Source organism: Pelobates fuscus, chromosome 4 (genome assembly GCF_036172605.1).
Source record: "Pelobates fuscus isolate aPelFus1 chromosome 4, aPelFus1.pri, whole genome shotgun sequence".
In the NCBI taxonomy this organism is placed as follows: domain Eukaryota; kingdom Metazoa; phylum Chordata; class Amphibia; order Anura; family Pelobatidae; genus Pelobates; species Pelobates fuscus.
In genome coordinates this window covers 10,430,411-10,449,127 of record NC_086320.1, presented here as the reverse complement: position 1 = coordinate 10,449,127, position 18,717 = coordinate 10,430,411, and the positions used below count along the sequence as shown (strand labels likewise).

The window sequence follows — 18,717 nt, the reverse complement described above, 5'->3', positions numbered from 1 at the left end:
ACCTAAAGGAATGCGTTGTATATACAAACCCAGTGATACAATGAAAGCAGGGGGATGAATATAAGACTGTCTAGGTGCTAATGGAATAGAATAAATTCTAAACCCAGACATAGGTGACAGGATTAAATAATTTAATTTTACTTTCTAGATCTATCAAGATCCCATTGTAAGTTTTGAGGTCATTTTTAGTTCACAAACTGTCATATTAGAAATGATAGCAGAATTTGCAGACACACAGTCTGAAGAAAATTCAAGAAAACTATGTGATCTGACAGAAAATATAAAATTATGGCACTATATAGATAAGACAAAATGACGTCAAAATAGCCACCAGGGAAAGTTAACTCTTTCCTGGATAGGTATGTTTAGTGGGATGAGACTGCCATCTAGAGTCCAAATACTAAAATGGTTACCTAGAAGGGAACAACACCTACAGTGTTGTGATTGGTTTATTAGCCAGTGACGAACAGAGAAACTTTCCCTTTAAAAAGTTAAGGCAAAGGGAGGAAATGGGCATTCAAAAGGGGTCATTCAGAAAAAGTGCCTATGACACTCAAACTCTTACACTCCATGCAGAGAAAGAGACAGATGACAGACAAGTTCCTGAGACTACCTGAGAACATCTGGTGAGAATATTTATTAACTGGTAATTATACTGGCTTCATTTAATTAATTTAAATTAATTAAAATTTTCTAATAGCATGATATATGGCTGGATAAATCACGATCAGATTTCGATATTCAGAAATCTTAGTTATTAAAGAATATATATGGTTATAGCATCCCAATCTGCAGATGGGATTAATATTAATTATATATATTAATGTGATTATTATCACATGTTAGCACATCGTGATATTTATCCAGCTGTATTGGTTTGCTATAAAATAAGATTAAATATCTGTTTATGCAAATTAATAAAATATCAGCTTGTAGAATTGGGTAAATTTCTTCTCATTGGATGGATCTAGGAAATGGCTAATGAACTGGTAAAATGTTATTTTATTTAAAATTACATAAGAGTAGATCTTAATTACTTAGGAGGTCTAACCAGCATTGAAAGGGTTACTCTGTCAGCTAAAGCTTTTACGACTTCACGCTGCACTCTAAGGAATTCTCTTCTCTCTGTGAACTTTTTCTTTGTCTCTGTGAAGAAAGTCATAAATCGTCTTGACAGCTATGCTGTAGATTCTAAACTGCCTTAGTCATTAGGAGATGTTTTTATATTACCATATTGTATTGCATACTCCTATCATACTGAATATTCATTGATTATTGTCACGCATGTTACTCATTATTATTTAAATTGTTAAAAAATAAACTGAATATTTTTATAACAATTTGTGACTTTATTGATATGGTATACATTTCACTTATAACGATAAACGTTCTTTGGGATCTGAGAATTAAAATAGTGGGTAATTCTCTCTGTTTACTATTATTATCCCATAAATATCCCCACAGGCCTCCATTTAATATTGTTGGATAATCGTTTTAAATGATTTCATATTTGTGAAGAAACGTAAAATTATTTATTATAAAAAATATTTTACTTTTGTAATTTTGATATATTTTATATGATATTTTGACATTAATATTTTGAAAAAATCTATAAAAACATTAAATGTTAAAAGTTTATAGTAAAATTGAAATAGAATATTAAAATTGAGGTCTTAGATTGACAAGAGGGGGATGACAATCCCGTGACTTTGCACAATAACCACATTTTAGATCTACAGTTTAAAAGGACATTCCAGGCTGGAGGTGGCTACCATGAAAAGCATTAAATGTTAAAAAAAAAACAACCACACATTATTATAGCACTTATGAGGTTTGCTGCATATGCACAGTGTTTGCAGCTTCTACAGTGAGTAATGTACATACTAAGCAGGGGGTCTCAGCGTACCTTGCGCCAATGTGCAATCAATAGGAATTTCTAAACGCTACTTTTACTTACCTTCATCAGTGGATTATGGAAGTCACATTTACACTTTTCCAATAGCCAAATTAACGGATTAGTCTGAATGGCTATTGGATATCACAGTTTAACCCCTTAAGGACAAATGACATGTGACATGTCAGGATTCCCTTTGATTCCAGAAGTTTGGTCCTTAAGGGGTTAAATGATCATACTGTACATATAAAACGTATAAAAGGTAATTGTATGGACGGCATTCAGCTTCCTGCAGCCACGCGGTCACGGTGTTCATTTTCAGCCAGTTCCATAAACTCCTGATCGAACGGTTTATGGGACACGTCTCAGAATGAAGTTTCATTCATGAAAAACCGAATGAAACTTGTGTACAAGCTGACAGCTGACAGACTACAGAGCAGAGCAGGATGTGGGGTCCATGAAGGAGACTGAGCTCCCATTTGATGGATTGGAGCAGGGGCTGCCATAATGTTTGAATGTTGGTGCAGTCATAGCCGACATGCAGAGAGAGTGTGCAGCGCAATAACCTTGTGAGAAGGATGGGTGACTGTGGGCTAGAAAGCGCAGATTTACGGATAATAAAAACAACCTTTTAGGTATAAATACTCACGTATAAATAAAAATAAAAAAAAAACATCAAACCGCTGAAATGAAAAACATTTCCCAAATTGTGCAACTCGACTTCTAGTGAATAAACCTGGCAGGAACACATCAGGCCAGAATAATAGAACCGTATAATTTCTCCATGTCCACGGTGTTTGGAGATCAGCTATTTTCCCTAGTGACATCCTAACAGCCCAGGTTTACTGAATATCCCGTTATAAAACCTCCCGGGTGCCAGAAATCATTATTTGAGCATTTATTACGATATAAAATGTGAATGCAACTATCTAGAAGCACCCAGCGCCCGGTGCCAGTCTCTGGGGTCTATACAGTGGGGAGCCTCCATCACTCCGCACAGGTAGGTCACACAGTAAGTACATGCGAAGAACGTGATCACTATTGCTCCGACAGGTGAGTGGCCCAAGGGTGGATACGCTGCGGCGAGGTGGCTGGGAATGTCGCCTTATTTCTTCAATTACTTTGGATAAAGTTTGCTGCCATTTTTACATATTTTTAGATAAACTTTGTTTCAGCAGATAAAAGTATAATACACAGGATTAACCCCTTACACGCCTGGCCGCTCTGTAATAGTATAATACACAGTATTAACCCCTTACATGCCGGTCCACTCCCTCTAATGGTATTATTAACCCCTTACATGACTGTCCGCTCTCTGTAATGGTATTATTAACCCCTTCCATGCCAGGCTGCTCTCTGTAATGGTATTATTAACCCCTTCCATGCCTGGCCGCTCTCTGTAATTGTATTATTAACCCCTTCCATGCCTGCCCGCTCTCTGTAATGGTATTAACCCCTTCCATGCCTGGCCGCTCTCTGTAACGGCATTAACCCCTTACACGCCGGGCCACTCTCTCTGATGGTATTATTAACCCCTTCCATGCCAGGCTGATCTCTGTAATGGTATTATTAACCCCTTCCATGCCAGGCCGCTCTCTCTAATGGTATTATTAACCCCTTCCATGCCAGGCCGCTCTCTGTAATGGTAATATTAACCCCTTACATGCCTGGCCGCTCACTGCAATGGTATTATTAACCCCTTCCATGCCTGGCCGCTCCCTGTAATGGTACTGTTAACCCCTTACATGCCAGGCTGCTCTCTGTAAAGGTATTAACCCCTTCCATGCCTGACTGCTCTCTGTAATGGTATTATTAACCCCTTCCATGCCTGACTGCTCTCTGTAATGGTATTATTAACCCCTTCCATGCCTGGCCGCTCTCTGTAATGGTATTAACCCCTTCCATGCCAGGCTGCTCTCTGTAATGGTATTAACCCCTTCCATGCCTGGCTGCTCTCTGTAATGGTATTATTAACCCCTTCCATGCCTGCCCGCACTCTGTAATGGTATTATTAACCCCTTCCATGCCTGCCCGCACTCTGTAATGGTACTATTAACCCCTTCCATGCCAGGCTGCTCTCTGTAATGGTATTAACCCCTTCTATGACTGGCTGCTCTCTGTAATGGTATTAACCCCTTCCATGACTGGCTGCTCTCTGTAATGGTATTAACCCCTTCCATGACTGGCTGCTCCCTGTAATGGTATTAACCCCTTCCATGACTGGCTGCTCTCTAATGGTATTAACCCATATCATGCCAGGCTGCTCTCTGTAATGGTATTAACCCATATCATGCCAGGCTGCTCTCTGTAATGGTATTAACCCATATCATGCCAGGCTGCTCTCTGTAATGGTATTAACCCCTTCCATGCCAGACTGCTCTCTGTAATGGTATTAACCCCTTCCATGCCAGGCTGCTCTCTGTAATGGTATTAACCCCTTCCATGCCAGGCTGCTCTCTGTAATGGTATTAACCCCTTCCATGCCAGGCTGCTCTCTGTAATGGTATTAACCCCTTCCATGCCAGGCGGCTCTCTGTAATGGTATTAACCCCTTCCATGCCAGGCCGCTCTCTGTAATGGTATCATTAACCCCTTCCATGCCTGGCTGCTCTCTGTAATGGTATCATTAACCCCTTCCATGCCTGGCTGCTCTCTGTAATGGTATCATTAACCCCTTCCATGCCTGGCTGCTCTCTGTAATGGTATCATTAACCCCTTCCATGCCTGGCTGCTCTCTGTAATGGTATTATTAACCCCTTCCATGCCTGGCGGCTCTCTGCAATGGTATTAACCCCTTCCATGCCAGGCTGCTCTCTGTAATGGTATTAACCCCTTCCATGCCAGGCTGCTCTCTGTAATGGTATTAACCCCTTCCATGCCAGGCTGCTCTCTGTAATGGTATTAACCCCTTCCATGCCTGGCTGCTCTCTGTAATGGTATCATTAACCCCTTCCATGCCTGGCTGCTCTCTGTAATGGTATTATTAACCCCTTCCATGCCAGGCGGCTCTCTGTAATGGTATCATTAACCCCTTCCATGCCTGGCTGCTCTCTGTAATGGTATTATTAACCCCTTCCATGCCAGGCGGCTCTCTGCAATGGTATTAACCCCTTCCATGCCAGGCTGCTCTCTGTAATGGTATTAACCCCTTCCATGCCAGGCGGCTCTCTGTAATGGTATCATTAACCCCTTCCATGCCTGGCTCTTACCTGTCCCGGTCTCACTGAGAGGGAAGATGCACTGGAGACTCTTATATAAGATCGTATCGGTGACGTCACCCGCCTCCCGCTATAACCCCGCCCCCTCCCGCTATAACCCCGCCCCTCCCGATATAACCCACCCCCCTCCCGCTATAATCCCGCCCCCTCCCGCTATAACCCCGCCCCCTCCCGCTATGTCCCACGTGGCCAGGCCGCACCCTTTCAGTGCCGGTACCTGAGCTGGGATGGCGGATGTCTGGGGACCGGAGCGCAGGCTGGGCTGCATCGGGGCCGGGAGGATGGCCAGGGGGGTGCTGGAGGGGGCCATGCTCACAGGTACACACTCACTGCCTGCACTCTCACTCACTGCCTGCACTCTCACTCTGTGTCTGCACTCTCACTCTGTGTCTGCACTCTCTGTGCCTGCACTCTCACTCTGTGCCTGCACTCTCACTCACTGCCTGCACTCTCACTCTGTGCCTGCACTCTCACTCTGTGCCTGCACTCTCACTCTGTGCCTGCACTCTCACTCTGTGTCTGCACTCTCACTCTGTGCCTGCACTCTCACTCTGTGCCTGCACTCTCACTCTGTGCCTGCACTCTCACTCTGTGCCTGCACTCTCACTCTGTGTCTGCACTCTCACTCTGTGTCTGCACTCTCACTCTGTGTCTGCACTCTCTGTGTCTGCACTCTCTGTGTCTGCACTCACTGTCTGCACTCTCTGTGTCTGCACTCTCACTCACTGCCTGCACTCTCACTCTGTGTCTGCACTCTCTGTGTCTGCACTCTCTGTGTCTGCACTCTCTGTGTCTGCACTCTCTGTGTCTGCACTCTCTGTGTCTGCACTCTCTGTGTCTGCACTCTCTGTGTCTGCACTCTCTGTGTCTGCACTCTCTGTGTCTGCACTCTCTGTGCCTGCACTCACTGCCTGCACTCTCTGTGTCTGCACTCTCACTCACTGCCTGCACTCTCACTCTGTGTCTGCACTCTCTGTGTCTGCACTCTCTGTGTCTGCACTCTGTGTCTGCACTCTGTGTCTGCACTCTCTGTGCCTGCACTCTCTGTGCCTGCACTCTCTGTGCCTGCACTCTCTGTGTCTGCACTCTCTGTACTCACTGTGTCTGCACTCTCTGTGTCTGCACTCTCTGTGTCTGCACTCTCTGTCTGCACTCTCTGTGTCTGCACTCTCTGTGTCTGCACTCTCTGTGTCTGCACTCACTGTGTCTGCACTCACTGTGTCTGCACTCACTGTGTCTGCACTCACTGTGTCTGCACTCACTGTGTCTGCACTCACTGTGTCTGCACTCACTGTGTCTGCACTCTCTGTGTCTGCACTCTCTGTGTCTGCACTCACTGTCTGCACTCACTGTCTGCACTCTCTGTGTCTGCACTCACTGTCTGCACTCACTGTCTGCACTCTCTGTGTCTGCACTCACACTCACTGCCTGCACTCTCTGTGTCTGCACTCACTGCCTGCACTCTCTGTGTCTGCACTCTCTGTGTCTGCACTCTCTGTGTCTGCACTCTCTGTGTCTGCACTCTCTGTGTCTGCACTCACACTCACTGCCTGCACTCTCTGTGTCTGCACTCACACTCACTGCCTGCACTCTCTGTGTCTGCACTCTCTCTCTGCACTCACTGCAGACACTCAGGCCATGTGAGTGCAGGCTAATGGTGGGTAGGAATAATTTACAGCAATTCTCTAATTTCACTAATTTTATTGTCAGCAATAAAACCCAGGCTGCAGGAATCCAGCAGTTTAAGGGTTATTCAATAACTTTCCATTGCCAAGAAATTCAGGACAATTTACATTTTAGGCCAAATTAACAGCTGGGAACAGAGTTAACTTTTGAATGTTTCCAATCTGGCAATTTGGTCACTTTGAATTCTCCCCAAATTCACACATTAGTAAATATTCATGTGATTTTTTTTATTTTTATTATTCATCAATAAATTGTGAATTTGAAAATGCTGCAAATCGCAGTTTAGTGAATAAGGTCCTGAGAGAGTAATTTTTCAGGCTGGAGAGAGTCAATCACAGACAATGTGGAGAAAACCAGAGATTAAATACAATTTGTGCAGAAGGTTTGGCTCTGCAAAATAAAATCCGTTTGCTCATTTCTGCAGAGCAGCGTTTGGCTCCATGTCATGTGAGTGATCACACTGCTCATTATACATACTGTATGAATCTGACTCTATTTCTTTGTACCTTCATGTTTGTGAAATCGCTTCTCCCTGTTACTGCAGGATCTCTGAGCATTCCCTATATCAGTACTGATCCTCGCAGCTAGCGGTCCACCAATAAAAACGGCTAAAGGAAAATAGAGATTTTAAGCTACTCCTCATAGAAATCGCAGGGACACCATCATCGCTGCAGCTCTGTGTAGTAGCTTTGTTGAGATTTAGTCTGTTTGTTTAACCTGTAACTTTATTCTCTGTATCAGTGAATCTTACCAAATGACTCTTACGGTATCTGGAATTGTAATGCATTAATACTGTATTTTAAATTATTTATATATATATATAATTTTTTTTTTTTTAAGGTAAAATTCAAGCAAAAGATGTCACAGTGAGTGCCCCAAGTGACACGAATGTTAAAATATTCTGTGTAAGTAAATGGTGGAAACGTAATAGTGTAACTATGTATACAGCGGGATATGCCTAGATTTTAAATGTTGCATGTGGTTTTTGAGAGGAAGGCTGAGCTCATGAAAGTGAGATGAATGGAAGGAAGAGAATTTTAAAGTGCATTTCTCAATGCCCAATATAAAATAAATCATTTGTATGATTTGCTCAAAAGGCGAATTTATCGTTTTGTTGCTTTTTATATCAAATAAAATGGGATGCAAGTTATATGAGGAAGTGATACATGCACGTAAAGTGAACAATCTAATACCCTGTGTAATCTCATTAAAGAAAATAACTTATTAGACATATGGTGGGTCAAACAAAGATAGGAAAAAGATTATATGCATCTATCTAGGGTATCGATCTAATGTTAGGGGAGAATACTTTGGTGGAACAGACTTTAAAAATTTTGATAAGATAATCCTTGGACAGACCACAGCTCTATTCTTTTTGTTCTGAAACACTCAAAAGTTTACAAGCCATTTAGTATATGACGTCTTGACTGGTATATTGAAAATAGCGAACCAGGAACAAATAAATATATATATATATATATATATATATATATATATATATATATATATATATATATATATATATATATATATATATATATATATATATATATATATATATATATATATATATATATATATATATATACACATATATATATACACACACACACACACACACAGTGATGGATGTCCGGGGGGTGGCTGTGAGTGCAGTATACAGTGATGGATGTCCGGGGGGTGGCTGTGAGTGCAGTATACAGTGATGGATGTCCGGGGGGTGGCTGTGAGTGCAGTATACAGTGATGGATGCCCGGGGGGATAGCTGTGAGTGCAGTATACAGTGATGGATGTCCGGGGGTAGCTGTGAGTGCAGTATACAGTGATGGATGTCCGGGGGGTAGCTGTGAGTGCAGTATACAGTGATGGGTGCCCGGGGGGATAGCTGTGAGTGCAGTATACAGTGATGGGTGCCCGGGGGGATAGCTGTGAGTGCAGTATACAGTGATGGATACCCGGGGTGGGGGGGCTGTGAGTGCAGTATACAGTGATGGATGCCTGGGGGGTGGCTGTGAGTGCAGTATACAGTGATGGATACCCGGGGGGGGGGTGGCTGTGAGTGCAGTATACAGTGATGGATACCCGGGGGGGGGTGGCTGTGAGTGCAGTATACAGTGATGGATGTCCGGGGGGTGGCTGTGAGTGCAGTATACAGTGATGGATGTCCGGGGGGTGGCTGTGAGTGCAGTATACAGTGATGGATGTCCGGGGGGTGGCTGTGAGTGCAGTATACAGTGATGGATGTCCGGGGGGTGGCTGTGAGTGCAGTATACAGTGATGGATGCCCGGGGGGATAGCTGTGAGTGCAGTATACAGTGATGGATGTCCGGGGGTAGCTGTGAGTGCAGTATACAGTGATGGGTGCCCGGGGGGATAGCTGTGAGTGCAGTATACAGTGATGGGTGCCCGGGGGGATAGCTGTGAGTGCAGTATACAGTGATGGATACCCGGGGTGGGGGGGCTGTGAGTGCAGTATACAGTGATGGATGCCCGGGGGGTGGCTGTGAGTGCAGTATACAGTGATGGATACCCGGGGGGGGGGTGGCTGTGAGTGCAGTATACAGTGATGGATACCCGGGGGGGGGGGGGTGGCTGTGAGTGCAGTATACAGTGATGGATACCCAGGGGGGGGGGGGTGTGAGTGCAGTATACAGTGATGGATACCCGGGGGGGGGGGGTGGCTGTGAGTGCAGTATACAGTGATGGATACCCGGGGGGGGGTGGCTGTGAGTGCAGTATACAGTGATGGATACCCAGGGGGGGGGGGGGGGTGTGAGTGCAGTATACAGTGATGGATACCCAGGGGGGGGGGGGGTGAGTGCAGTATACAGTGATGGATACCCAGGGGGGGGGGGTGTGAGTGCAGTATACAGTGATGGATGCCCGGGGGGATAGCTGTGAGTGCAGTATACAGTGATGGATACCCGGGGGGGGGGGGGGGGGGGGTGGCTGTGAGTGCAGTATACAGTGATGGATACCCAGGGGGGGGGGTGTGAGTGCAGTATACAGTGATGGATACCCGGTGGGTGGCTGTGAGTGCAGTATACAGTGATGGATGCCCGGGGGGATAGCTGTGAGTGCAGTATACAGTGATGGATACAGAAATAAATAAAAATGAGGCAGCGCTAGGTAACTAGAAAGCAGCAACCTATTAAAAGGGGATCCCTCAGACCCTTTAGAGCTAGATAAATAAAAACAATAAGAAAAGGCTGCGCTTACAATAAAAACAGACTCAATGTAAAGTCCAAAGGGAGGAAAAGTCCAACTGGTGTATCCTTACAGGAGGTCTTTGTTGGTGATTTCCTCTACCAATGTAGTGGTTCCTCTCATATGAAAGACAGAAGGGAAGAGACGGACAACCAATAGTGTAGTATGCACAATACTGATGTGAACGAAAATAATAATAATAATATAGAACTCACATTTACCAGAGCTAATGTCCTAGCTCTGGAATAAAGCGCATACAGCGGTTTGATCCCCGCTTGTGGGATTTAAATGGGTTCCTCTCTGTGTTCTTGGTGTCCAATTCTCAAAAAGATAAAAGAAACATCCGATAGTGCTCACTGTATAGCAAAGTGGATAAAATAATAAAAGAGTGTACTTACAAACCAAGAGCAGACCGACTGCTCTATGTAGACAGCTTTGGTGGATTGATCCCCACCTAGGATTTCTTTAAGTGCAGGAAACTTCCAGGGTTTTTTTCAAGGTGTTAATAAAACCAATAAGGATTAAAAAGCCAGGGTAAAATAATTTAGTTTCTATAAAAAAAAAGATAATTTGGCACAAACAAATGTCCAAAAAATACTTTAATATATTATAAAAACACAAGAATTAGATTTCCATAACGCGTTTCGTCAAAGACTTTTTCAAATGGAATAACAAGAATTACCTGGCTAATAGGTCTTATATAAGAGCATAACTAGTTTGAATTTGGCGCCAAAAGTTGGTCTGACCAATCAGAAATAAGAACATATTAAAAAGCTTTAAAACATATATTTAACTTAACCCATATACAGTTTATAATAGTATAACTTATTCCTGATATTTCTGAAAAAAAAAAACGAGGGCAGGAAAGTGTAGATTTAATCCTTTAAAGATAGTCATGTGACAAGCGGCACTTCCGCATTTCGGAAGTTTTAGCCGCAATGTCATATGGGAGTTGTAGTTAAATTTGGCCGCGACCTGTGGCCGCATAAAAACAGCCAAAATAGTGTATTTATGAATAATAGCAATGGCTCTCTTGCCAGTATAGGGGTTAAAATGGCAAAACGAGGGTTTAAAATAGTTAAATCTAAGGATTGAAGATGGGACACGTGATAGATCGGTACTTCCGCAAAACGGAAGTTTAACCGAACTGACTCATGGGAAATGTAGTTTAGATCCCAAAGTCAATAAAAAACTGGCCCATAATAATTACAATAAGGAAGTTAAACACTGCAATTAAAAAGTAAGTTAGGAAGGGGGAATAATAAGAGATATTAAAAGAAATAGGGACTAAAATAATTGTTGGAATAAAAACAAATAATTATTAAAATAAAAGCAAATTATTTTTGCAATAAAATGGAAGTGTGGAAAAAGTTTATAACTATAAGTCTGTATGGAAAACACTAATTGTTGAACACCATAAAGAACATATACATTTAAAGGTACAGGCATAATTAAACAAACATAATCATAAAAAGTTGTGTAAATCAAAATCTGCATTAAGACCATGGGGTATAAGAGTCTGAAGTTTATACACCCATTCCATCTCTGTTTTTTCGAGCAGCTTTTTTATATCACCTCCACGCCAGGAGGTGGAACATTTTTTTATACCAAACATTTTATTATGCACAATAAAGACCCACGCCTACTAAAATGCATTGGTATAAAAAAATGTTCCACCTCCTGGCGTGGAGGTGATATAAAAAAGCTGCTCGGAAAAACAGAGATGGAATGGGTGTATAAACTTCAGACTCTTATACCCCATGGTCTTAATGCAGATTTTGATTTACACAACTTTTTATGATTATGTATGTTTAATTATGCCTGTACCTTTAAATGTATATGTTCTTTATGGTGTTCAACAATTAGTGTTTTCCATACAGACTTATAGTTATAAACTTTTTCCACACTTCCATTTTATTGCAAAAATAATTTGCTTTTATTTTAATTTTGTTTTTATTCCAACAATTATTTTAGTCCCTATTTCTTTTAATATCTCTTATTATTCCCCCTTCCTAACTTACTTTTTAATTGCAGTGTTTAACTTCCTTATTGTAATTATTATGGGCCAGTTTTTTATTGACTTTGGGATCTAAACTACATTTCCCATGAGTCAGTTCGGTTAAACTTCCGTTTTGCAGAAGTACCGATCTATCACGTGTCCCATCTTCAATCCTTAGATTTAACTATTTTAAACCCTCGTTTTGCCATTTTAACCCCTATACTGGCAAGAGAGCCATTGCTATTATTCATAAATACACTATTTTGGCTGTTTTTATGCGGCCACAGGTCGCGGCCAAATTTAACTACAACTCCCATATGACATTGCGGCTAAAACTTCCGAAATGCGGAAGTGCCGCTTGTCACATGACTATCTTTAAAGGATTAAATCTACACTTTCCTGCCCTCGTTTTTTTTTTTCAGAAATATCAGGAATAAGTTATACTATTATAAACTGTATATGGGTTAAGTTAAATATATGTTTTAAAGCTTTTTAATATGTTCTTATTTCTGATTGGTCAGACCAACTTTTGGCGCCAAATTCAAACTAGTTATGCTCTTATATAAGACCTATTAGCCAGGTAATTCTTGTTATTCCATTTGAAAAAGTCTTTGACGAAACGCGTTATGGAAATCTAATTCTTGTGTTTTTATAATATATTAAAGTATTTTTTGGACATTTGTTTGTGCCAAATTATCTTTTTTTTTTATAGAAACTAAATTATTTTACCCTGGCTTTTTAATCCTTATTGGTTTTATTAACACCTTGAAAAAAACCCTGGAAGTTTCCTGCACTTAAAGAAATCCTAGGTGGGGATCAATCCACCAAAGCTGTCTACATAGAGCAGTCGGTCTGCTCTTGGTTTGTAAGTACACTCTTTTATTATTTTATCCACTTTGCTATACAGTGAGCACTATCGGATGTTTCTTTTATCTTTTTGAGAATTGGACACCAAGAACACAGAGAGGAACCCATTTAAATCCCACAAGCGGGGATCAAACCGCTGTATGCGCTTTATTCCAGAGCTAGGACATTAGCTCTGGTAAATGTGAGTTCTATATTATTATTATTATTATTTTCGTTCACATCAGTATTGTGCATACTACACTATTGGTTGTCCGTCTCTTCCCTTCTGTCTTTCATATGAGAGGAACCACTACATTGGTAGAGGACATCACCAACAAAGACCTTCTGTAAGGATACACCAGTTGGACTTTTCCTCCCTTTGGACTTTACATTGAGTCTGTTTTTATTGTAAGCGCAGCCTTTTCTTATTATTTTTATTTATACAGTGATGGATACCCGGGGGTGGCTGTGTGTGCAGTATACAGTGATGGATGTCCGGGGGTAGCTGTGAGTGCAGTATACAGTGATGGATGTCCGGGGGTAGCTGTGAGTGCAGTATACAGTGATGGATGTCCGGGGGGTGGCTGTGAGTGCAGTATACAGTGATGGATACCCGGGGGGTGGCTGTGAGTGCAGTATACAGTGATGGATGTCCGGGGGGATAGCTGTGAGTGCAGTATACAGTGATGGATGTCCGGGGGGATAGCTGTGAGTGCAGTATACAGTGATGGATACCCGGGGGGTGGCTGTGAGTGCAGTATACAGTGATGGATACCCGGTGGGTGGCTGTGAGTGCAGTATACAGTGATGGATGCCCGGGGGGTGGCTGTGAGTGCAGTTTACAGTGACGGATGCCCGGGGGGTGGGGGGGAATAGATGGGGTGCTATCTGGTTGCTGAGTGATACGTTCAACCTGTGTTAATAAAGAATTTTTTTGTTTAGGATCATGGCTGCCATACAACGCATTCCAATGCTGACGTCCTAACTGCCTGTAAAGTGGTGATTTTGGCTGTAAAACCACACATCATTTCCACTGTCCTCCAAGAGATCTCATCGCTGGTTACCTGTGACCACGTCTTTATATCACTGGCTGCTGGTGTTACCCTACAAACCCTGGAAAATGTGAGTTCACTGTGAGCCATGTCTGAATAGAAGGAATTTTGTGGTTAGTATGCTGGGTCTTAGTCTTCTTAAATTGGATTTTAGTGTCTGGAATCCCCATTCAGTGTTAAACCGTTTTTAAATGTAGAACGAGAGACCCCAGCAGCCCATCCCACCCATGCTGTTTGGACTGATGAGGAAGTATCAGCCTGAGCAATGGGCGACTGGAATTGTCTGAGAATGTCAGCTGACTGCCTTCAACCTATCCAAGTGCTCATTGCAGGTATGAATTGGTATGACTACAAGAAAGTGTGAAATCTCTGCCTTAGCCACAACTCCAGTGGGGGCGGGGCTGTGGGTGGTTAAACATCTTAAAATGGTTTAACTCTGAATGGAGGGACATCCAGGGGACTCCAGACACTATAACCACTTCAATGAAATGGCTATAGTGTCTACAGTGTTTCACATGGTCCTGAGGCTACAGGCCGTGGCAGGTCTGTTAATTTTTATTTTAATTTTTTTTTTTTTTTTTTTTACTAACAAATTAGATCTGTAGAGAGATGGAAATTGTTATAAGGTCCCAAGCCCCTGCGTTCCAGTCTATATTAAACTGTCCATTTTCATCTCCAGTGTCTTCCCGCTGGCTCGAAGGTTCTCCGCATGTCTCCTAACTTACCTTGTGTGGTTCAGGAGGGAGCTGTGGTGGTGTGCCGTGGCCGTCGTGCCGGCGAGCAGGAAGTGGCTATGGTAAAGAGCCTTTTTTCTGGGTGTGGTCTGTGTGAGGAGGTCCCGGAGTCGTACATTGATATCCACACCGGGCTGAGCGGCAGTGGAGTGGCTTATGTAAGTAAGGAAAGGAGTATTAATAATGAGGAACGGTCCCTTCCCCTGACACATGCTATTACTGGGTTAATGAGTGTAATGAAGTATAAAACACACTGACCGCACTTTCATCTAGAAACCTAAAACAGACCACTATTCCACAAAAAGCACAATTAATGGTCAATTCTCACCAAGCTGCTGGTTTGTAGGAAAATAAATCCCACAAGTGCCAGTCTGTCATTAAAATCACAATGGGTGTATTTGCAGCCCTGGGAGCGGAATTTCTTAATAAAAGCTGATTTTCTCTTCTTTTTTTGAATAGCCTTCTCCGCATCCCCAACATTCCTCACTTTCTTTCTGCCTTTATTCAGGTTTACATGTTTGCGGAGGCGCTTGCAGATGGTGCCGTTAAGATGGGAATGCCCAGTGAATTATCCAATCGGATTGCAGCTCAGACCTTGCTGGTGAGTTTAGGGAACATGGATTTATCACAAGGAAGAGCAGATCTATAAAACTACAAAGTTCAAACTTCATAAAGTGCTGCCAGACGTATAACAAAATAGAAAAATGGATCCATACTTACCGATATTTTCTTTTCCCGGATACAGACCATTGCAGCACTACAGATAGGTAGCTCCTCTAAGTCCTACAAATGGACAGGAACACCTCCTAATTAAACCATAAAAAGACTCCATCCCCTACATCCTCAGTCTTCGTCCAAGAAACTAATTAAGGGCTGGCATTTAGTGCTGCCATGGCCTATATCCGGGAAAAGAAAATATCGGTACTTATAGAATAAATGTTCTATTTTCCTGGATATATTCGTGGCGGCACTGCAGATGGGTAAAACCCGAGCTAAAGACATAAGGGAGGGAGAAAAAAGAAACAAACCATAATGTGTGATGCAAAAAAAAGAAAATATTTATGATCAGTTGGTTATGATGCTGCTGAAAGAACACTTCTACCAAATGCAGAACCCGCAGATCTTGCTACATCCAACCGGTATTGCCAAATAATGGTAATTAAGGACATCCAAGTTGCTGCCGAACAAATGTGGTCATGAGACATTGCTGCAGCTGCCATGAAGATCTTGTGGAGTGAGCACGGTGACCCAATGGGATCGGAATTCCTGGGAACTGGCTGTGACAATACATCGACCAATCGAAGAAGCAGCCTGGCCCAACTTGTGTCCTGATGGAATCATGAAAAGACGGGATGTTTTTCTGATATTAGCTCCTAATGCCATTTTGGCATTCTATATGGCCCCATATTAAATGGGCTTAAATGCAGTAGCGGCTTGGAGCCCCTGAGCTGGCTGATACATACCTACCCTTTCAATCCGCTTCGGGGGACTGCGTGACAATATAGGCAGTCCCCCTATACGAAGTCCAACCTTCCCGGGCCATGTTATCACATTGACAAAGCAATGAATTGGCTGCTACAGCAAGCTAAAGGGGGACTTCCTCGGTTGTCGGGGATTCCCCCAAACTGCAAAAAAGTAAAAAAATAAATAAAAGTTTTAGAGCATTAAAACTTATAATGCTGATTATATAATTGGTGAAAAGGCAGTTTTCTTGTGAAAAATGCAGAAAACTAATCTGAACGCGAACTATTTATGATTGAACAAACATATGGTGCAAATTCCAGGTTATGTTTTGATTCGAACTTGTACGATTGACTCTGTCCTTAAGTGGTTAGAAGTACGCTCCAAGTATGTTGATAAACAACGAACCCGGTCAAGACAATACCACTTTTCCTCTTCTTCTGATGAGATATGGGGGTAAAATGCTGGTCGAATAATGTCTTGATTGACATGGAAGGATGTAACTACTTTTAAACTGAGGATGTAGGGGGATGGAGTCTCTCTTTTTATTGTTTAATTCCGAGGTGTTCCTGTCCAATTTAGGACTGGGAGGAGCTGTAACTAGCTGTAGTGCTGTCATGGATATATCTGGGAAAGAGAAGTGTCTTTGGAACAAAACTAAATATGGAAATGTAACACGTGTTCACACAAAGTGCAAGTGCCAACAAAAACGTGTTTACCTTTAAAATACCATAATTCTAGGGACAAAACACTCCCAGATCGTATATATATATATATATATATAAAATAAATTACATTTAATACAACGTGAAATCTAAAACCAATAATAGGACACTGTGAAGTGAATTGCACAAGATAACTTGTGCACAAATTGCATTGCCCCTAAGGGTCCACTAATATCTGGGATAATCTGGCTGTAGAGAGAAGTGGCCTCTTAGGCATTTTTTGGTTTCCACTTGCAGTTTCCAGTGTGAACATGAGTTACTTTTGCATGTATATTTTTACGCCAAGAGCAGGCCTATGGCTGGACTTTACAGGTGCATGCTGGGAATGGAGGGTTTTATTTGCATTAATTATTCAAGCACAGGGCAATCACTTTGAATCTGGGCTCCTATTATCTGATGATCTTCTGTATCATGCTTAGTAAACGTTGCTCACCAGATGGTATTTGTGCCATAACCGGACTCTGATTTAATGCATGTACTGTGCCTGGCACCCAATGAATTGAAATATTGTGTAACCTGGAGGCACAGATTCACAGGTCTGTTTGTTTCCGCATTGCAGGGTGCAGCAAAGATGCTATTAAAGACCGGAGACCACCCAGCTAAACTGCGATCTGATGTGTGCACTCCGGGGGGCACCACCATCTGTGCATTGCATGAGTTGGAGAAAGGGGGCCTAAGGGCCACAGTAATGAATGCTGTGGAAACTGCCACGGAGAAAGCTAGAAGCATTGGAAAAAAGCAGGCACAGTAACTACACAACAATCAGGAACCCTGAATCGCACGGCATGTAGCTGCAGGACCGGCTGTCATTATTTGGGACCACAGCCCTATTTAACCCCTGGCAAAGCACAGTGCATTAACTGCTATGCCACATATCCCTTCCAGTTGTAAGTTTATTTCTTGGGGATTTCTTGTAGGAGTGCTGAGTGAACCCTGAATGGGCATTATGCTGGCTTGTCAGATCATTGTTTACAGCGTCTGTAGGTGGGTGTAAGTCCACATTAATACAATAACTGCAAAGTAAATAAATACATTTTAAAATGTAGCTGTGTTTTTTTTCTGAGTGTTTCAGTATTAAATCACAGATGTATAAAAGTTTTTGTATGTGAAAGGGTAATGACTAAAATCGCTGCAGCCCACTGAGGTGGTTATGGTGCTGGCCGTGGCACCATTTCTGTGTTGTGCAGAGGCTACCCTGGGGGCATGGCTACTTGTTTGGCATAGGTCACACTGCTGCATTTTTAATGTCTGTTTTCCCAGCGGTGCTTGGCTGTCGCCCAACCAATGAATATTCTTTAAGTATGGAGTATGATATTCTGCATGATGTCTTGGATATTGCAGTATTACATGTTACACACGCTACTTCAGCACACTAACTGGCTGATCCTTTCTGTGTTATAGTGATAATAATCTCCTAAGTATATTTAACCCTTGGTATGGTGTTTTTAAAGGGACACTATAGTCACCTGAACAACTTCAGCTTAATGAGGTTGTTTAGGTGAGTGCTACAGCTACCCGGAGCCTTTTTCTTGTAAGCACTGTATTTTCTGAGAAAATGCAGTGTTTACATTGGAAGCTTGGAACACCTCTTGTTGCAGTCAATCAGACGGCCACCAGAGGGACTTCCGAGTTCAGAGGCCCTAAAAAGGCCTCTCGTCCGATGCATTCTGGGTGAATGCATCAGACGGGCTATCAGCACACAAAGCACTGTGAACGCGCTTTGTGTGCTGACAGCCTGTCAGCACTGCTGTGGGCGTGGCTTCAGCTGACAGCTGAAGCCCGAACCCACAGGGATGCTGTCCGGCCACAATAGTGGTTGAAGGGAGGGGGGGGACGGACCTACTCTCCTCCCCCCCCCCCCCGGCCCCCACCCCTGAGCGGTGAGTGGGGGCCCT

The 18,717-nt window shown here is 42.8% G+C and overlaps 1 protein-coding gene across 1 annotated transcript; it reads left to right on the top strand.

The window, feature by feature from the left end:
* Positions 1–5,293: 5,293 nt before the first annotated feature.
* Positions 5,294–17,867, top strand: PYCR3 (pyrroline-5-carboxylate reductase 3). The gene is made up of 6 exons (XM_063450982.1): positions 5,294–5,430; positions 7,639–7,703; positions 13,793–13,972; positions 14,582–14,794; positions 15,145–15,237; positions 17,382–17,867. Exons 1-6 carry the CDS (start codon positions 5,340–5,342, stop codon positions 17,571–17,573), a joined length of 834 nt encoding a protein of 277 aa, XP_063307052.1. The 5' UTR covers positions 5,294–5,339; the 3' UTR covers positions 17,574–17,867.
* The last annotated feature ends 850 nt before the right edge of the window (positions 17,868–18,717 follow it).

What these genes read in the sequence shown, in the direction of transcription:
- PYCR3 (XM_063450982.1), top strand. Translation starts at nt 5,340, where the DNA reads ATGGCGGATGTCTGGGGACCGGAGCGCAGGCTGGGCTGCATCGGGGCC. An exon ending in GGAGGGGGCCATGCTCACAG is followed by an intron (nt 5,431 to 7,638) that starts GTACACACTCAC and finishes TTTTTTTTTAAG; the next exon opens with GTAAAATTCAAGCAAAAGAT. An exon ending in TTGCAGCTCAGACCTTGCTG is followed by an intron (nt 15,238 to 17,381) that starts GTGAGTTTAGGG and finishes TCCGCATTGCAG; the next exon opens with GGTGCAGCAAAGATGCTATT.